General features: G+C 39.8%; 1 protein-coding gene and 1 pseudogene across 1 annotated transcript; one reads left to right on the forward strand and one right to left on the reverse strand.

Moving 5' to 3' along the window:
* The first annotated feature begins 4,137 nt into the window (after positions 1-4,137).
* LOC147619864 (uncharacterized) lies at positions 4,138-7,663 on the forward strand (annotated as a pseudogene).
* A 2,996-nt stretch (positions 7,664-10,659) lies between these two features.
* On the reverse strand, positions 10,660-11,202 carry LOC147619865 (uncharacterized). Its single transcript, XM_086772651.1, has one exon. The coding sequence runs from the start codon at positions 11,200-11,202 to the stop codon at positions 10,660-10,662; it is 543 nt and encodes a 180-aa protein (XP_086628777.1).
* Between the last annotated feature and the right edge of the window lie 9,641 nt (positions 11,203-20,843).

A 20,843-nucleotide genomic window follows, 5' to 3' on the forward strand; every position in this document is an offset into this window, starting at 1 on the left:
TATCTGGATAGGCCTCATCAATATATGTCAGGCTCCTCCCCAAGGTCTTTAATCCTTGTGAAGAATGCATCCATTAAATCTCCCTCATTCATATACTCTGACTCTAATTGCTTATGCAAGTAGGCCACTCGTGCCTCGTTACTCATTACATACCTAGTAAAGCATAGCAATAAGTACCCCAAGCATGTTTTGTAGTTTTACATGAGTGAATATGAGGAATTATTCTTCTTTTCACTAAACATGACACTAATGCATGTGTGTGTGCATCTCTACCATCCCACCTGATTTTTTCTACTATGGGGGGCATAGAGGCATATGCCCCTGCCCCATCATGCTCTTCCTTGCCAAGCCTTATAGAAGAAATGACTCATCTCAATCCCTACTTACCTTACGACAAAATAGAAGGGCTTGCAAGCCTTGAACTGTGAAGCAACCCCATCAAACCAAACCCAATGACTCTTTAGTGTAACCCCTAATTCTTTTAGCCACTTATAGTGCAACATGAAGCAATGCTGGACAAACAATGTATCGTTCACTTTGTCATCTGGTATGAAGAAGTGAACTATTTTGATTAAACTTGGATCCATCTTCTTTGTCTCATATTTAATTGAGGTTGAATAAAAATCCATTTTATACTTTTGTGGTTAGTCCACTAATTGAAATTTTCTTCCCAAAAGATAATGTCTCCAAACCATGAGAGCATAAATCATAGCTAGTAGCTCTAAATCATAAATCATAGCTAGTAGCTCTAAATCATAAATCATAGAAGCTAGTAGCTCTAAATCATGCATGAGATAATTTAATTCGTGTGGTAAGGGATTCCTAGAATCATGAGCCAGGGGATGGCCTTCTTGCATTAAAACTCCACCAATGGCTTGAACACTAGCACCAAATACTACCTGAAAAGGTTTAAATAAATTAGGAAGCCTTAAAATAGGAAAGATTGCCAAGATAACCTTTACGTTATTAAAGCTACTCTGTAATTCCTAGGTCCATCTAAGATCCTTCTTGAGTATACTTGTGAGTGGAGCAGCAACCTTCTTGAGTATTCTTGGAGTGGGGAAGCAACCTTCGCATAATCTTTGACAAATATCTTACACCAATGTTAACCCATTCCTAGGGTTAGCAAGATCTACCGCCATTATCTTACATCAAGGAGTAACGATAGATACACCAAAAGGTCATACATTCAAGATATGAAGTAATAGTGTCCAAAGCTACAACTTGGACGAGCGCCCGTGGAATCTACGCGTCCCTCATAGTAGCGAACTCGCCCCACCAGGCAATATGTCAAGGAGCCTACATTTCCCTCATTGTTTGTGAACAAGCATTATATATTTACTTACTTTAAAAAAAGAATGTAATGCATCAAGAGAGTGTACCATTATATGGTAGTGATGTGCATGAACACAATTAGGACGCTGGGGTACTTTTTCCCTCACTCGGAGGTTTTTTCCCCCATGCGTATGTACATCCTCTTATTTACTCATTTTGGGGTGTGTACCTATCTTTTGTATCTGGCACACATTTGTTTATTCTAATCTAGTGAGTTTGTGTACTCTCAAGCTTGTTTATATTGTGTGTGTGCATTGTTGCAACCCTAACCCTAATTCCAACAATTGGTATCAGAGCTAGCTTCCTTAACACTTGATCTAGTAGTCTGTCTCCCTCCTCTCACGATCCTGTTCTTCGGTCTCCGATTGAGATACCCTCTTAGGAGAAGAAGGTATATACTGTAGTGTGTATACAACATGTATATGAAGTACACAAAGTTTTTGGGGTTCGCGACGTGATCCGGGCACGTTTTGGGCACCGCAAGGTTTCTGGAGAGGCGTCATTTTGGATTGGTTCTGCTTGATTTTGGGTGTTTGGGCTATGAAGTGCGACAAAGATTTGGTGTGCAGCAGTATCTACAGTGTCTTCAACAGCATCGACCATCATACTTTTGCCACCACAGTAGTAACACTCTATTCTCTACTCTGTGTTATTTTTCATACACTTTGCAGGTGATTCAGTAAGCTAGTAGCCATCCGGGGTTGCATTCAGTGAATACTGAGTAGTGTGTTGAAAGATTTTGCATTTGGTAGACAGTCATGTGGCTGGCAGTAGTGATGTATTCAACATGTTGTCTCTGTTGAGGAAAGTCCTAAATAAGTGATGTACTTCATGGATATATTATGAGAGTAGTCATTGTAATAGCATTAGGCCTCTTATGAGCCTAAAGTACCTGGTCAGCCACCACCACCACCACCACCACCACGTTTAAGTGAGTGTGAACACTTATGGCCATGTATATAAGTGAATATCTCTCATAATACACTACACTCTCCCATTGTGCAATTGATTCTTGCTCTTACTAATAATACACTACACTCTCCCATTGTGCAATTGATTCTTTCTCTTACTAATCTCTCTCCTCAATGCATGCTAGTGAATGTGTGTGAGTGAAGTGAGGTGAGAGGAGGGACGAATACCTATAGTGCAACACGGCGGTGTGACAACACTCGCAGGAGGAGCGATGGAATTCCTTCTCAAGGAGTTGTAGAGGTTGGAGGCCAGTTTGCGGATCACCAAGTAATCTCTTGTTGGATGTGTTTCAAGGGGGGTTAGGGTGAGCCATAACATTTTTGGCACCGCTCTGGCAGGGAGCCATCCCTTGGCTTTTTTCATCGTTTTTCCTCTAGTCTAAGTATTACCCATTGCCCATTCTCTTTATTAATGGTTTTCCATGAAAAAGATGTGGATTTGATGCTGATTTGTGTGTGATTTAGTGTAGAATAGCTCTCTTTTTTGTTTTTGTAAAGAAAGCTTTTTGCTTGATTTTTAGCTTAATTTATTTATTTTTTGTTTGTTATTGTAGTTTCTCATATCTTAGGGCTTGCACATAGTTTTTATTAGGCTTAGTTTGCATCCATTGCATCAAACAATGCAATAGAATGCAATTTTTAGTGAATGTTAGTTCTCTTTAGTGTTAAACATAGAACTAAAATCATTAATTTTAGCTTAATTGTGTGTTTTTTGTTGAAATTATTTACATTAGAGTGTTAAGAAGCATTAGGAGTAGCTTAATCTTCAAAAACTTTCTTAAAACCATCAAAAAATCCTTGAATTTGACTAATTTCTCTTAATAGACTGGTTTTTATCATTAAGGGTGATTAATCTTGTTCAAGAGGCAAAAATTTTAGAAAATGTGTTAATTGGGTTCTAAATTGATCATGTGAGTAGTCAAAATTAGTATTTCTGAGTGTTTTTAGAGCATCTAGATGCATCAAAACACTTAATTACATCAATTGGAAGAATTTGACTCTCTTTGCTTAATTTTGCCTTAAAAGAGGAAACCAAAATTAAGAGTCTAATTAATCCCTTATTTTAGATTAATTTACACATTTGTTGATGCACATAGATTAGAATTCCCTTGCTCTATCCAATGATGTGCTCAATTGTGTGAATTAATTGGGTAGAAGCATGTTAACGTGCTACGCTTTTTATGCTAGTTCACATGTGTGAACAAGCATTCCTAGTTAGCATAAGTTTAGGCATGTAAGTCACTATATTAGTAATCATATTTAAAACTTCTGGCTGATACAAAAAGCTCAAATGAGCACTTCAAAAAAAAAGAATAATCAATGAAAGTTGTGGTATATTGAATTACGAGCTAGTCTTTGAAGCTAGTTAGCACGGGCGTTACAGCGGAGTGGTGGGGTGATGAAGTGCAAAGGCCAGAGCACCATGGAGCCCGCAAGCAAGGCGGCGCATTCGCGTTCTCCTATACACAGAAAACGTAGAGCCCCTTCTGCTTCTTCATCTCCCTGCAAAAGCGCAAAGCGATCTCAAGGTTCCCCAATGTCCCTCTCGGGTACTCTCTCTCTCTCTCTCTCTCTCTCTCTCTCTCTCTCTCTCTCTTGTGCGGGTTCTGTGTGTTTTCTCTTCTACTTTCGGCTTCAGTACCACAAGAAGCTCCATGCAATACAGTTGAGCACATTTCCATGCAATATAGTTGAGCACATTTCCCTTTATAGTTGAGCACATTTCCCTTTGATGTGTGGAGGCCGATGGAAAGCTCCGAAGGTCGTGACCCCCATGCAGGAATAATTCTGTACAACTTTGGTAGAGTTCAATGCTGCTTATGGCCTTTCCATGGAGGGTTTAGATCCCAAAATGGTTAGGTGGGAGCAAGTCACTGATGCTGATGAATGGTTCAGTGTGTTCAAACAAACAAAGGATCCCAGCAAGTACCGCATCAAATGCAGCACCATCCACACCGAAATGTATGAGTCGATGATGAAACTGCACTACAATGTATACCAGAAGGCCCCAACCAACATGGAAATTTCCTCTGCATTTGCAAAGGGTTTCGTGAAAGAATTCAGTCCTGCCGTGATTGCAAGCAGGACAGCCATTAGGTTCAATTGGGCCGAGTTTGCAGTGCAGTACTTGCAGGATATTCGAGATAAGGGCTATTATGAGGGCCATGTTAACAAGTGGAGACTACGCAATCTTCAGCTTCCAGCTTCAAAAATTGAGGATGAGTCTGCTGACATCTGCGAGGAAAACATGGCATTGGCAGGAAAGAGTACTGCCAAATCTACCAAGGCCACACTTCAGCCTCATCAAGATAGTCGACAGGAGATGGAAGCTTCTTCATTTTGTGGGTTGGAGGAATGGCAGTGCATGAAGGCAACTGTCCTTCAAATGAAAACACAGCTACATTATGAGAAACAGAATCTAAACAAAGTGCAAGAGGGCCTGGAACTTGCTAGGGCTTTGAATGCAAAAAATGCGAAGGTCACTCCTATTGTCACGGCCATGAGACAGAGGTTGCAAGCAGCTGAGATGGAGTTGCGGGCTCTATTGCAAGCAGCTGAGATGGAGTTGCGGGCTCTATTGCAAAGCAATGATGTGGATGCCCGGCGAAAGATGGAGCTTGAAGTCAGAATAGAGACAACCAAAGACACCATAGAGGCTATGGGGTTTCCTCTTCGTGAAGATGACCCCATAGATAGTGACATAGACATAACCTGTAAACTGGTAAGTGTCCGTAAGTTTCATCTCTGCACTTTATGTTTGGTACATGTGCTCAGGTAACTCATGTACTTACCATGCTCTTTTTGTCTTGGTTTTGTAGGTTGAGGTGGAGATTGCAAAATCCAAGGTGCAGAACTCTGAAAGCCAACTTGAACTTCTGATGCACATGCAGTCCAAGCTGCAGGGCTCGTTTCTCCAAACTGCCCTAACTAATCTAGCCCTTGCTAGTTTTATGAAGGATAGAGAGGTGCAAGACAGCATCGGAACAAACCTGTGTACTGGCTGTGGTCTGCCCCTTGAGGTCCAACCATTCCTTGCAATGGTCAAGCTCCCTTGTGAGCATAATTATCACCTTCTGTGCTTTGCTGCTACATGCTCCCTTGGGACCGTATGTAGGGCTCCCTTTTGCAAAAAAAGCATACCTACCGCATGGTTGTGCAACCTTGCAACACAATGACATCCAACCACACCAGAGATTGGTAAGAAACCATACTTGAATGTATGCTTGCTAGCTAGCATACAGGACATACAGTCTGCAAGCTTGATCATATTGGGAATAAAAGGTGTTCTAGTTAGCATAATGAATATGCTAATTAGCATGCCAGGTATGCTAGTTATCATACTAGATAAACTAGTTAGCATATACAGTATGATAGTTAGCATATTGCATATGCTAATTAACATATCCAGTATACTAGTTAGCATACTAGATATGCTAGTAGGATGCTAACTAGCATATACCGTATATGCTAGTTAGCATACCCTGCATGCTAACTAGCATCCTCGTTAGCATACTCTGTATGCTAACTAGCATCCTAGTAAGCATACCCTGTATACTAACTAGCATAGCATATATTCTAGTTAGCATACCCAATATGCTAACAAGCATACCGGATATGCTAATTAGCATATCAAGTAGGCCTACTAGCATATCCAGTATGCTAACTAGCATACGGGATATGTTAACTAGCATACCGGATATGCTAAAAAGCGTATCCAGAATGCTAATAAACACAACGGATATGCTAGTTAGGATACTGGATACGCTAACTAGCATACAAGATACGCTAATTAGCGTAACCAGTATGCTAACTAGCACACTGGATATGCTAGTTGGATGAGTGGATGCTAATTAGCATATCCAAAATGCTAGTAAGCATATTGGATATGCTTATTAGCATACCGAAGTTAGCATATTGAATGCTAATTAGCATATCCAGTATGCTAGTTAGCATATTGGATTGCTATCTGAAATGCTAATTAGCATACAGGATATGCTAATTAGCATATCTTGTATGCTAACTAGCATACTGGTTATGCTAATTAGCATACTGAATATGCTAGTTAGCATACTTGATATGCTATTAAGCATGTTGGATATGCTAATTACCAATTTTTATATGCTAGTAAGCATTTTGGAGCATATTGGATTAGCTTAGAGGTTATAAGGTCTACTAGTTAGCATACTAGGTATGCTAGTGAGCATATTGGATATGCTTATTAGCATACCGAATATGCTAGCTGGAATGATAGTTAGCATACAAGATATACTAATTAGCATATCCAGTATGCTGGTTAGTATACTGGATATGCTGATTAGCATATCTTGTATGCTAACTAGCATACTGGATATGCTAATTAACATACTTGATATGCTATTAAGCATGTTGGATATGCTAATTAGCATATACTATGCTCTAATAAGCACATAGAAGCTTTTGGGTACACTTGAATTGCTTAGAGATTATAAGGTTTACTAGTTAGCATACCTGGTATGCTTGTTAGCATACTTGATATTCTAGTTAGCATATATGATTATGCTAGCTAGCATACACAGGAATGCTAATTAGCATATACTGGCCTAGCTGCACACATAGTTAGCATATGAAACATACTATGTAGCATACATGACATGCTTATAAAGGGTGTAATCAAAGATTTTTTTGTTGCAGGCCTCTCAAAGCCCCTACATGATGTGGGCAGTGTGCATGACACCAAAGGTAAGGGAAAGGCTGCAACAACTGAGAACCCTTCGACTGAGAAGGGTGGTGAGCTAGATACAATGAATGAAGGAGTGTAATCAAAGATTTTTTTGTTGCAGGCCTCTCAAAGCCCCTACATGATGTGGGCAGTGTGCATGACACCAAAGGTAAGGGAAAGGCTGCAACAACTGAGAACCCTTCGACTGAGAAGGGTGGTGAGCTAGATACAATGAATGAAGGAGTAGATGCGGGATCCTAGCAAATGCAAAGTGCAAGCATGAAAACAACAGAGGAAGGCGGTGACGTGAGTAGTAAATCAAAAGAAGATGTTTTTTTTGTCATGGTTCCTCATGCGCGTGCCATGCCTGCAGCAACTGACACAGTAAAAACTTCTCAGCAGACAATGGCTAGTGCCAGTGCATCAGGGGAAACATTGAAGACTAACAGCATAGAGGACCCGCAGGAAGTTGGTGATAACAGCCCTCTCGAGGGTTTTTTGCGAAAGGCTAAGGCAAAGAGAAAAGTGGGCCCGAAAGAGGTACCTGAAGAAACTGCAAGCAACGGCTATGGTTCCCCAAAGAAGATGGAGGACAAAGCTGAAAGCACCAAAGGTGAAGAAAGCCACCCACTCAAGAGCTTGCAAAAAACTGTGTTAAGACCTTTCCTTTTTTGCCCAGATTCTATTCTGTAAGCAGGCAACTGTCACTGTTCAGTTGTTTAGCCTTTACTTAGTGTTCCCATACCTATGCCCTTCACTCTTATGGCTATGCCATTTTGAAAACCTAATGCCTCTTGTGGCTGTCATGTAATTTTTTTTATTTTCCCGGTGAAAATGTCTTTGTGTAATATAATGTTGAGCAGCAGTCCATTATAATTTTCTGCCAATCTATGAACTTCTTCACTTCGTATCGCTGTTTCTTTGCAGAGGAAGAGAAACTGGCATTAATTGCCTTGCCTGATATAAATGCGGCCATGCAACGGTAGAAATTATGGAAATGGCAAGTCCGCAAAGCCAGGCAGATAAGGAGACAAAAATTAGAGATTCAAAAGTGGCTCGAACGATATTCACAGCGTGCCCGTAGAATTTTTGAGCGCCTAAATCAGGGGAGGTTATATATGCTGAATGGTATCCTCTTCCAGACCCAATATGTGTGATGAAAAAAGGGCTCTTTTACTAGATCTCAACGGTCTTTTGCTGAGGGTGGTAGAGACTCGCTTCGGCGAAAAGCCCCCTGCATATGCAGATGAAATGTTAAAATACAATGTAGAGGATAAGCAGGTGTTCTGTCGCAAGGACAGCCACATGTTTTTGGACTGGTGTCTTCAGTTCTTCGGTGTGTATATTTGGAGCACAAGCATGCATCGTAAAGTCATGAATATTTGCAGGGCTGTTTTTAAATTACAAGTGCCAAGGATTGCCGGTTTTTTTGTGCAAGAGCACTGCAATCCGCAACCCTAGCAGATCTTGAATAAACCTGTGTTTATGAAAGATTTAGCCTTGTTTTAGAAATACAATCCGACGTACAATGCCCAAAACACGCTTCTGATTGATGATAGCCTCTACAAAGTGTTTCAGAACCCAGCAAGCTTGGCTCGTTACTCCGAAGCTAGAGGACCAGAGTGTTGAGGAGAGACAATAGTTTCTTATAGAAACTTTGAAAGACTGGCTTTTTCTTTGGCTGTAGTCGGATGATCGGGTAGCATATGTGGCTGACAATTTCTTTGATACAGGCTCTGATAACTTCTCTGATGCAGTCAAACAGTTGCTAGAGGCTAAGAGACAAGCAGAACTTCGTCGCAAACAAAAGGAAGATGACCTAGAAGCAGAGAGAGAGGAGAAAGCTAGGCTGGAGAGGGAAAGAAAAGAAAAGGAACAGCAGAGAGGCAACCTAGAAGCAGAGAGAAAGGAAAAAGCAGAGGAAAAGGAGAAAGCAGAGAAAAAGGAGGGAGCTAAAAAGCCCGGTCACTACAAACGCCCTTTGAGGAGGCCTAAAGATTTTTGGCGGGTGTGACTCATTGTAAAATTAAACCCTATGTAATGTTATTTGATGCTGGAAGTTAATGATGAGATAATCTTTTCAACAGTTGCCTCCTACTATTCCATTTTTATGTGTTACAAAATTATGTATTGGGTTTTTTGTTAGGTAGCACACACTATAAAGTAGCAAGTATACAATTAGCATATACTGTGGTAGTTAGCATACACTATATGCTAGTTAGCATAATCCTGTATGATGCTAGTTAGCACACTATATAGCAACTAGTTAGTATACAGTTAGCATATACTGTGCTTGTTAGCATACACTATATGCTAGTTAGCATATGTTAGCATATACTGTATATGCTAGTCAGCATATACTGTATGCTAGTTAGCATATACTGTATATGTTAGCATATACTGTATATGCTAGTCAGCATATACTGTTTGCTAGTTAGCATACAGTATATGCTAACTAGCATATACTAGCATATGCTAACTAGCATATACTGTATGCTAGTTAGCATACGCTTTATGCTAGTTAGCACACACTATGTAGAAGCTTTTTAGTAAACAATTATCATATACTGTGGTAGTTAGCATACAATATATGCTAGTTAGCATATACTGTATACTAGTAAGCACACGCTATATAGTAGCTAGTGAGTATACAGTTAGCATATACTGTGCTAGTTAGCATACCCTATATGCTAGTTAGCATACACTATATGCTAGTTAGCATATACTGTATGCTAGTTAGCATATACTGTATGCCATACACTGTTTAGCATACACTGTATGCTAGTTAGCATACACTATATGCTAGTTGGCATACACTGTATGCTAGTTAGCATACGCTATATGCTAGTAAGCACACAATATAAATTAGGTAGTTAGTATAACTCGCATAGTTAACATGTACTGTGCGAGTTAGCATACAGTATATGCTAGTTAGCCTATACTATATACTAGTTAGCATACACTGTATGCTAGTTAGCATACACTTTATGCTAGCTAGCACACACTTTGTAGAAGCTTGTTAGTCAGCATATACTGTATCTGCTAGTTAGCATATATTGTATATGCTAGTCAGCATATACTGTTTGCTAGTTAGCATATAGTATATGCTAACTAGCATATACTATATGCTAGTTAGCATACGCTTTATGCTAGTTAGCACACACTATGTAGAAGCTTGTTAGTAAACAATTATCATATACTACGGTAGTTAGCATACACTATATGCTAGTTAGCATATACTATATGCTAGTAAGCACACGCTATATAGTAGCTAGTGTGCATACAGTTAGCATATAATGTGCTAGTTAGCATACACTATATGCTAGTTAGCATACATATATGCTAGTTGGCATATACTGTATGCTAGTTAGCATACGCTATATGCTAGTAAGCACACAATATAAATTAGGTAGTTAGTATACAGTTAACATATACTGTGCGAGTTAGCATACAGTATATGCTAGTTAGCCTATACTATATACTAGTTAGCATACTTTATATGCTAGTTAGGATACACTGTATGCTAGTTAGCATACGCTTTATGCTAGCTAGCACACACTTTGTAGAAGCTTGTTAGTACACAATTAGCGTATACTGTGGTAGTAGTAAGCATACACAAGATACAAAATAGAACAAAAGACCATGACGCTCATGTCAAAAACTGAATGGCATGCTGTTATAGATTGCTTCATAATCTTCGGGAGTGATTGTGTACATTTGCCTTCTCTTTTGCATGTGTTTCATGGGTATCTTGATACAACGTACAAGATTTGAAAGTATGTGAACAACAGGTTGATTGTAGTCTAGTTTGAAGGTGTATGCATCCACTTGCTTGTAATACAGTCCTTGCACGACATAAGAGCCTTTGTCAATTACATTGTTCCACTCATCAATGTAACCCTGTTTTGCCTTTTCTTTTAGTGCAATGCACTTTACCAAGTAAAAGTCTACATTCTCATCATTGGTTGTAGCATCCGGATTCACTGCAAAAGTGTCACCAACACACAAAGCACTACTTAATGCATCATGGTGGCCTTCATACACGAATTTTTCATATCCAATGATCTGTCCTTCAAGGGCATCATCAGTCGGAGTGTCTTCTTCATCCTCAACTTCATCAGACAATGGCATCAGAATGTGATAATCCCAAGGCTGCACATGAGATTTGTTAGTGCAGCGATTCCAACTATGGTTCATGCATGCATCACAAAAGCATGCCAATGGTCTTGTGGCAATGGCAGTTGCATCTTGCCGGTTGTGACCGCGAAAAGCATGCAAGGTGCGAGACTTCTCAAACGTGGCACAATTCCATTTAACCTCCCTGTTTACATCACCTACTTTGATCTCCCAAAACACACGGGCACATTCCCTTTCTTTTAGAGGATATGATGCAGCTGCTCCCTTTGATAGGTTGGCTTGGCAATAGGCAACCACATCTGCAGTACACTTTAAAGTGGCCCCATTAGGCTTCAGCTGTTCATGTGTCAACGATCTTTTAACAACTGCGCCTGCACCGTCATGCTCTCCCTTGCCATGTACTAATCCAAAGAAGAACCAGCTCATCTCCATTCCTGTCAGTCCAGCATACCTTGCAACAAAATAGAAAGACCTAGCAGCCTTAAACTGTGAGGCAGCACCATCTGACCAGACCCAGCAGTGACGTTTTGGAGTGACACCTTCTCTCTGTAACCAGCCACAATGCAGCATAAAACAATGTTGGACAAACAATGTGTCATGCACTTTGTCATCTGATATGAAGAAGTGGATTTTCTTGACTACTTCCCCTTCCCTGCGGTAGTATGTTATGTGCACAAAAATAGTTACTTGACTTGAGTGCCAATGCATGGATTGAATCTCATTTTTCTCCTTGAATGCATAGTTTTTTGCAAAGTCTACAACCGACACAACCACATCGTCAGGAAATCTAAGAATACAATCCTTGAACTATTGTGCTTGCCATCGAGCGATATAGTTATGTTTGATAAAAACCTTCAGCTTGGTCTGTAAGAGTTGAAGAAACTCCCAGCACTGCATTTCTTTAGTCACAAGATCTTTTCTCTTTTTTTTGTCTCCGTGCTTATCTGTTGCCTCCACATATGCAAACAATTTTACAAAGATATTCTTACCTGGGCTTTGTGTCTCTAAGCAGCATGTTTCTAGCTTTTTCACACCACATTTCTTACATTCGCCCATCAAACACTCACTATTGTGGTAACCAGCATCTATCTGCTTCGGGCAGAGAACTGACTCCCATAGATGTGTGACACCTTTGAAAGTTTGACATAAAGCCATGCAACCCCTGCTAGTTTCATCACCTCTGACGCAAACGCTGCATGTACATCTGCATTGGGCAGCCCGAATGACTGAGACTGCATATGGTTAAGTGTGTCCTTTAAAAAGGACATCTACACATGATATTCGTAGCAGCATGTGTATCTATCTTTCAGCCGCCATACAAAAAATGGCTTCATCATCTCAAACATTCTCATACCTATTTTGCAATCTGGATGCTTTTCTTTGAATCTGTAGAAGAGCTCAACCTGCAATTATGAGAGTTAGAAGGCGGTTATTATGCTAGTTATGCTAATTAGTATATAGGCCATGCATGGAAGCATACTGTATGTAACCAGCACTTACAGTATGCTAACTAGGACTTACAGTAGCTTCCATGCATGTGCAGTATGTTAACTACTAGCACTCACAGTATGCTAACTAGCACTTGCAGAATGCTAACTAGCACTAACAGTATGCTAACTAACACATTCAATAGGCTAATTGGTACATTCAGTATGCTAAGTAGCACATTCAGTTAGCTAATTGGTACATTTAGTGTGCTAACTAGCACAAACAGTATGCTAACAAGCACATTCATTATGCTAACTAGCACATTCAGTATGCTAAGTAGCACTTACAGTATGCTAACCAGCACTTAAAGTATGCTAATTAGCACTCACAGTATGCTAATAAGCACATACAGAGTGCTAACTATCACTAATCATATGCTAACTAGCACTTACAGTATGCTAAGATGCACCTACATTATGCTAACTAGCACCTTGAGTATGCTAACTAGCACTTAGAATATGCTAACTAGCACTTAGAGTATACTAACTAGCACTTACAGTATGCTAATCAGCACCTACCATATGCGAACTAGCACTCACAGCATGCTTACTAGCATTTACATGACTAGCATGTAGAGTGTGCTAATCAGCACATAACTAGCATACACAGTCTGCTAACTACTAGCATTTACAGTGTGCCTCCAGGTATGGCTTGTATACTAACTAGCATGTAGAGTGTGCTAATTAGCACATAGAGTATGCTAACTAGCATACACAGTCTGCTAACTAGCATTTACAGTGTGCCTCCAGGTATGGCTTGTATACTAATTAGCATTACTAATATGATAAATAATGCACTTCTGTAAGGTGATCAACATATTGAAGATTTGAACTAGCATATACAGTATAGCATGTTCTAGCATGTAGAGTGTGCTAATTAGCACATAGAGTATGCTAACTAGCATACACAGTCTGCTAACTAACTAGCATTTACAGTGTGCCTCCAGGTATGGCTTGTATACTAATTAGCATTACTAATATGATAAATAACACACTCTGTAAGGTGATCAACATATTGAAGATTTGAACTAGCATATACAGTATAGCATGTTCTAGCTAGAATAAACCATAAACAACCACAGTGTAAATAACAACCAGTATGCTAACTGTAAAGTTTCACATGCTTTTTAGTGTACTTGAATAATGGTGCTTTGGTTAGATCAATTACCTGAGGTTCATCAAGGAGGTGTACAGGGTGCTTTATGTAATTTTTTCTCCCCATCCTCTTTCGACAAACATCTTTTTTGTTAGGGGATACACGTGTCTCATCCCTCCAAAATGTGTAAACCAGCTCTTTCATTTCATCTGTGATTGTGCTACGACGGGCATGTTTTTGACATGCAGCCAATGAAAACATTCCATCGTCAACATTCGATGTCACCCGCAATTTAGCCTTGTACAAGGATCGACGCGGAACTTTAAGGAGTCTCGAGACTTTTGACATTTGCATGTTCTCCTTTGAATTCAACATCATGGACAATGATGTATGCTTCAAATACAACTCCTCATTATAGCTTGGTTGCTTTACAAGCACCAAGGTGTTACGAACATTGCACATGATTGCACTTTGAATAGTAGACTCCTCTGGACACATTGCTTGCATGACAGGATGATGAGATACTAGATTCCAAATTTCTTGCTTATCTTCTGTACTAATTCCTTCAGTCCTCCTCTTGAACAGTGCCACAATCTCAGACGAGATTTTCTTCTTCTTTTCCTCCTCAAAGGCAAGCTCTCGAACCTGAACCTGCTTAAGTTTTTTCTTCTCTCGTTGTTTCCTCTTTCTTTGTCTCTCATAATCCCTAATGGCAGTACAAGTTGGGTCCTCCAAGTTCGGATTCATTGTCTGTAAAGGATCCCTTCTGCTACCTTCATGCTGCCCTTGAACGCGCAAGTAAACCTACCAGATCAGATTGCAAGGTATGGTTCGCCATAACTCTATGAGATGGGGAGAAAGTGGGCTACACGGAGAGAATGCGAGGCAAAGGGAGAGGGTGAGACTGTTTGAGCACCATCACACACACACACACACACACACACACACACACACACACACACACACACAGAGAGAGAGAGAGAGAGAGCTTGGCTTACACAGATCATGGAGAACCTCGAGAGAGCGAGAGAGAGAAAGAGACACAGAGACAGAAAGATATATATATATATATATATATATATATATATAGAGAGAGAGAGAGAGAGAGAGCGCGCTCATCCACTACACCATGACTTCAGTAATAACTGAAAAGATGCTACATTTGAATTTGGCGCCGAGTAAATTTAACATTAATTATGGAAAGTTTATTTCAAAATGGACATATTCTTGGCTCTCGAATGTATGCTAACAAACACTACTAACTAGCATTGTCCGGGACATCATTTTTTGTGCACGTTTACATGCTTCTACCCAATTAGGGATTAGTGGTTAATTTAGAGTCCTTGATTAGTGTAAAAGAAGGAAAGATTAGTAAAAGAATTAATCTTTTATTAATTCTTAATCACTTTTTTACATAACTCATTAAGGCTAAATGAGAATTCAATGAGTAGATGCTCATGAGTTGTCAAATTGTCCATTTTGGGGATCATTTATGAAGGGTGTAAGGGGTGTCATAAAAAGGTTGACTTTTTTTATTCCCACTTACCTTTTTGGGAAAATGCCCATATCTCCTTAATTTTAAATTCAAAAAATATATCCCCCCTAAAAAAAGAAAATTTGTATTTTCCACTAGACTCTGGAAAAAAAATCAAAAAAATGGTTCAAAGCCGTGAACCATTTCACTTTCACAGCCTAAGGTTTCACGCCCTAGGAGTCCACACGCGCAAAAAAAAAACGAATTTAATTTTTCACGTCGTAAACCATTTTGCACTTTCATGGCTTAGGAGTCCGCGCCAAAAAAATCAAATTTACTTTTTCGGTGAAGTCCGGTTTCACGGCATGAAAGACCATTCACACCCCAAAAAAAACAAATTTAATTTTTTCGTGAAGTCCAATTCACGGCATGTAACACTAGCATTTCACGATGTGAAAAAAAAAGTTAATTGATAAAATTCGGGAAGTCTGTCCACTTCACGCCATGAACTGCACCTTGCTAGTTCACGACGTGAAAGGGGTCCGTCGATTTTTTTTTAACTCTGGAAAACACCTCTGTTTGGAGGCTCGTATCTCCTAAGCCGTGAATCCGATGAAGGCGCTCTAGGGCTCATTAGAAAGCCAACATCGAGCTCCATTAGGGAGAACGGACACTCATTTGACCCAATGAAGAGAAAGCCAGGCCTCTTGAGGCTATAAGGGACTGTGAGAAAAAAAAAATTAAAGTGTGCTTGCTCATTAAGGAGCATTTAGGCAATCAGACATGGCAACGATAGAGAGATTGCTAGGGATCACACAAGGATTGAACCCAATGGGTAATATCTTAGAGCCATTGAGATCTATTTTCTGAAGCATTAAGCATATGTCGCATAACAAACAACCTTTCATTGTCCTCATTACTTTGGCTAGAGGACACATAATTATTTTGCTGCACTTTTCCACTTCTCATGTTATTTTGCTTCTTATAGCAATCTACCTACACCACGTACCCAAATTTTTTACAGTATAAATAGCCTCGTCTATCATTTTGCTGCCTTTGCCAATTTCCATGACCTCTTTGACTCCCCCTGCCTTTGAACTAGCCTCTTCCACCTATGTGTTGTTGTGATTCATGGGACTATTATTGCTAACCATAATCTTGATTACCTGTTCGTCGGCCACCACCTTGGCCACTGCCTCAACCTCTACCTCATCCTCTACCTGCAATTGTGCAGAAGGCTTGTTGCTTCGAATTGCCTTTGTTTTGTGAAGACTGGTCTTCACCTAAACTCTTTTCTCTTCAATGATCAACATTGACACCAAATTTGTAAAGTTGGGAATGTTCTCCCGATTTTGAGACATCTTGAATGCCTTGTATTATGGCCCGAGACCAAGTAGACATACTTCCACCTTATCATCATCATCAACAAAAACACTAATAGATGCAAGGGATTCACAATGCCCTTGAAAGCATAATCATTCACAAACATGTTTTTCTTCTCCATAGTATGAAGCTCATTCTTCAACTGAATCTTTCGAACCTTGGTGTTAGTTTCATATAGCTTCACCAAGGTATCCCATGTCTCCTTGGATGACTTGGCATCCTGTATATGCCCAATCATGGTGTTCTATATGCTAATGGAAAGCCAATACATGACTTTCCTTGCTCCTTGATTCCAATCCTTGTATTCTTTTACATCTGCACAGCAGCAATTGATTAATCTTAGGTATTTACATCTGCAGCAATTAAATTAATCTTAGGTATCTCTAGTGCCTTCTCATGTTCACCTTCAATGTAGTCCCAGTAGCCTTTTCCCATTAGAAAATTTGTTAATCTAAACCTCCAAGCATGGAAGTTGTTCTTGTTAAGCTTCTTTGCAACAATCTGGTTAATTCTGTCATTTGAAATCTTGTCTGCAATATAAACTCGCCAAAAACAACACTCTTGTTTGTCCTGCACAAACTGTCGTATTCTCTGCAGCGATACTATACTGCACCCAAACTGTCACAACCAATTACCTCAAATTGCATACATACACCCAATAGCACCTGTAAGACCTCTTTGTAGTAAACACCATATTAGTGAATTTGGGAATTTCCCAATTTCCATTTTTGAATACTTAAAAAAGGGGGACATGGATAACATGTTTGTAAGTTTCTCAAAACCCTATCATATGACCTATGGTTGGAAAGCGCTTGAAAAATGGAATCTAAAGAGCTATAAAGCGCTCATTTTGGATTAGTGGTGTTCAAGTTATGGTTAATCCAAACTTTTGACCACGTTGTCGTGAAGTGTGCGGTACAGCTAGGAAAGTACGAGACTTCTAGCTGTGAGAGTGAATGTCAAATCTAACAAGGAAACTCACACACAAAATTTCCCAAGGAGTATTGAACATCACTATTTCCAATGACAAATACATGTGTCGATTCACCTCAATACATCCTTGAATTCATCCTGATGATTGCACAAAATTGCACGAAATCCTTTGAACTGTTCACATGTAGGCATAACAAGGCCTTCCAATTTTCCCAATATACATGTGATCAGTTACATCCTTTTCATCCAGTGCCATCAAAACCATCATATCAAGATGCTTTTTATCACCTGAAAACCTGCCTTAATATTCTAACATCTCGCAAACAAAATAGCATAGCATTTGAACCACATAATCTTGTAATTTTTGAAAGTTCCCTATCTTGCATTCTAAAGCCCGGCTAAATAGAATTCGAAATCCAAGCTTTAAGGTTCTCCAAAGTAATTAAAAAAAAAACTTATACAAGACCTCATTCCAAAGCTTTTTGGAGGGAAACCATTTTTTAAAAAAAACATTCACTTATCTCTTTTAAAGAAAAGAAGCGAATTTCAGATTTCGCTTCTTTTTACATCATGTACAATCGCCTCTGCGCTGATAACGCGATGGAGAAAAACGTGATGCAGCAGTCGCTTCTGCGCTGACTGTAAACTTCGATTTTTCAAAAAGCATATCAACCTGTAGTATTTGATTTTCCCTTCATTTCTAACACCTAAAAGACACAAACAGTGTGTGTATTCAAGAGATTAAAAACACTGGTAGATTTTGACGCTGTTCCTCAACTCTGCAGAATTTATATCCCACTATATTTCGCCGCCGTCTGCCTCCGGTCCTTTTCTCCTTTTTCCCGCGGAGAACTCGGCCCCCTTACCACCTTTTGCAGCTATTCATGCGGGAGTTTCCAATGAAAAAGACTGCGCTCGCATTTTGCTTCCATGCTATCTAGAAAACTCCCAAATAAAAGAAATGCATTTCCTTTTCCACGTATGCTGCCAGCCTTAGTGCATTGTTTCTAACCTTAGCATTAAGGTCAAAATTCCCAATGCAAGGCATTTCATCTATTTTTTTAATTCCCCCACATTCAATGAACTCTTCGGCACTGTGATGTTCATTAAATCTCCATTTCTCTTGACACCTTCATAGTTTATAAATCATCATATCGGCCCATGTGATTTATAGAATCCCCAATTGTTCATTCAAGTATTTCTCCATGCCTTCATAAATGCATTCCTTTGTGCATTGGTATGCCCTCATGCCATCATATATAACTGGATGCTTCTAACTTGCCCATGAGCTCTGAGTAACAGCAAAAACATCATCCTCCATACTCATATACAAAAACTCCTAGATCTGGCTCAGCCTCAGCTCGTCTTATTGAACCTCATTTACAATATGAACATATGTACATGGCATCATATAATGACTCGTCATGGCACTTAACCCCATGCATCTGGATGTGTATTTGATGGCCTCACATGCACGGTTTCACATCATAGACGTGCCATGGCACGACATCCACCCCCTCTAAACCTGCACATCCTCTGGTATGTGCCAAATCATTATCAAGGTCCACATATAACTGGATGTCGTCTTCATCTTCAGCATTGTCAGGAAGATCATCCTCTTCCTCTTCAACCATATCCATACTACCACTGTCAAGCCTCTCATCCTGAGCCTCTTGTGAATCAAAAGGATCACTATCATGCCTTCTTTTAAATATCTTGATTCTTTTGCCTGCCACAAGATTCTTTATTTCTGTTCCATCAAGCTTACATAAAGTATACGTGGCATTTCCATGCGCATGCTTGACAATGTAAGGGCCAAACCATCTTTTTGCAAATTTTCTTTGAACAGTGAATTGGTTGTCAAGGCTACTATCATACATTAGAACCCAATCACCTTCTTCAATAGGTTTTGGCCGGAGTCTGTGTCTACTATCAAATCTTTCTTTATTTTTCAGCCTTGCATCTTTCAAGCGAGCTTTAGCAAGCTCTACATCTTCAGGCCTCCTCTCCAACTGTCTTATTCGCAAGGCAAGGAGGTCATCTCTGCTCAATCCTTCCACCCAGGGCAATACATTCCAAGTTGGAACTACTTCTTCAACTGGCATCACTGGCTTCTGACCATACATTAATTCTGCAGGCATGTACCCTGTCACTGAGCTATGAGTTGTACGGTCAGCCCACAAGGCATATGGTAGCAGTTTTGGCCACTCTCTCATTCTTTCTCTACATGCCTTAGCCAAAGCTTTAATGATTGGAGGATGTCCTCGCTCACTTTTTCCATTGCCCTCAGGATTGTAAGCACATGTTAGGGACAGTTTGATACCAATTCTAGAGAAGAATTCCCTTGCTTCTTCAACATCTAGCTCACCCCTATCAGCTGTTATTTTTCCAACACAACCATATCGGCAGATCACATCTTCCAAGAGAAATTTGCATACTGTTTCCGTACTCTTTGTTCTAAGAGCACGCCCTTCTACCTGATTTGTCAAATCTTCTCTTGCAAGTGCTATATACCGCATCTGCCAAATTCCCAAAGGCATTGTAACTAGATCCACTACCCATTTGTAGTGCATGGCAGGTGGGTAGGTTGGTTGCAAGCCATCACGATGCCGCACATTTGAGTACATTTGGCATACTATGCATGTTTCCACATATTGGGAAATATCCTTGTACATTCCTCTCCACCAATATTTTTCCTTTATTTTGGTAAAGGTGGCCCACACACTTCTATGCCCAGCCCAGAGACTCTCATGGAATTCTTTCACAAGCTTTCTTTGAGTCTCTTTATCACATATGACTCTCTGTGGCATAGCATTCCTCTGCTTAGGATGCTTCCAGAGATACCCATCCTTTAGGAAATAACCATATGCTTTTCTGCGGATCCTCTTAAATTCTGAGTCAGACCAATTTTCTTGCCTTGTCAGAGTACTCAAATATTGACCAATAAGCAACCAATCTCCTTCATATATTTCCTCAATAAAAGACTCAAGTGCATTTGATAGGCAAATATGATCCCCTTTTGCATATGCTGTAGTATAGAACTTTGTACCCATATCATCAATGTCACTAATCATCTCTTTCTCATCTTCATACCTGGCTCTTGATAGCATATCTGCAACTGGATTATCTTTTCCCGCAATATGCTCAAACTCAGGATTTAGTGACTTGATATAAGCAATCCACCTAAGCATAGCAATATCTGGAGTGGTACAACTTGCTATCATCCCAAGAAGTGGCAAGCAATCAGTTTCCACAAGTACAGATGTCCCAATAAGATATTCTTTTTCACATTTTAGAGCAGTGACTATCCCCCATAATTCTCTCTTGA

Source organism: Cibotium barometz, chromosome 32 (genome assembly GCF_041138505.1).
Source record: "Cibotium barometz isolate CiBa-2024 chromosome 32, ASM4113850v1, whole genome shotgun sequence".
In the NCBI taxonomy this organism is placed as follows: Eukaryota; Viridiplantae; Streptophyta; class Polypodiopsida; order Cyatheales; family Cibotiaceae; genus Cibotium; species Cibotium barometz.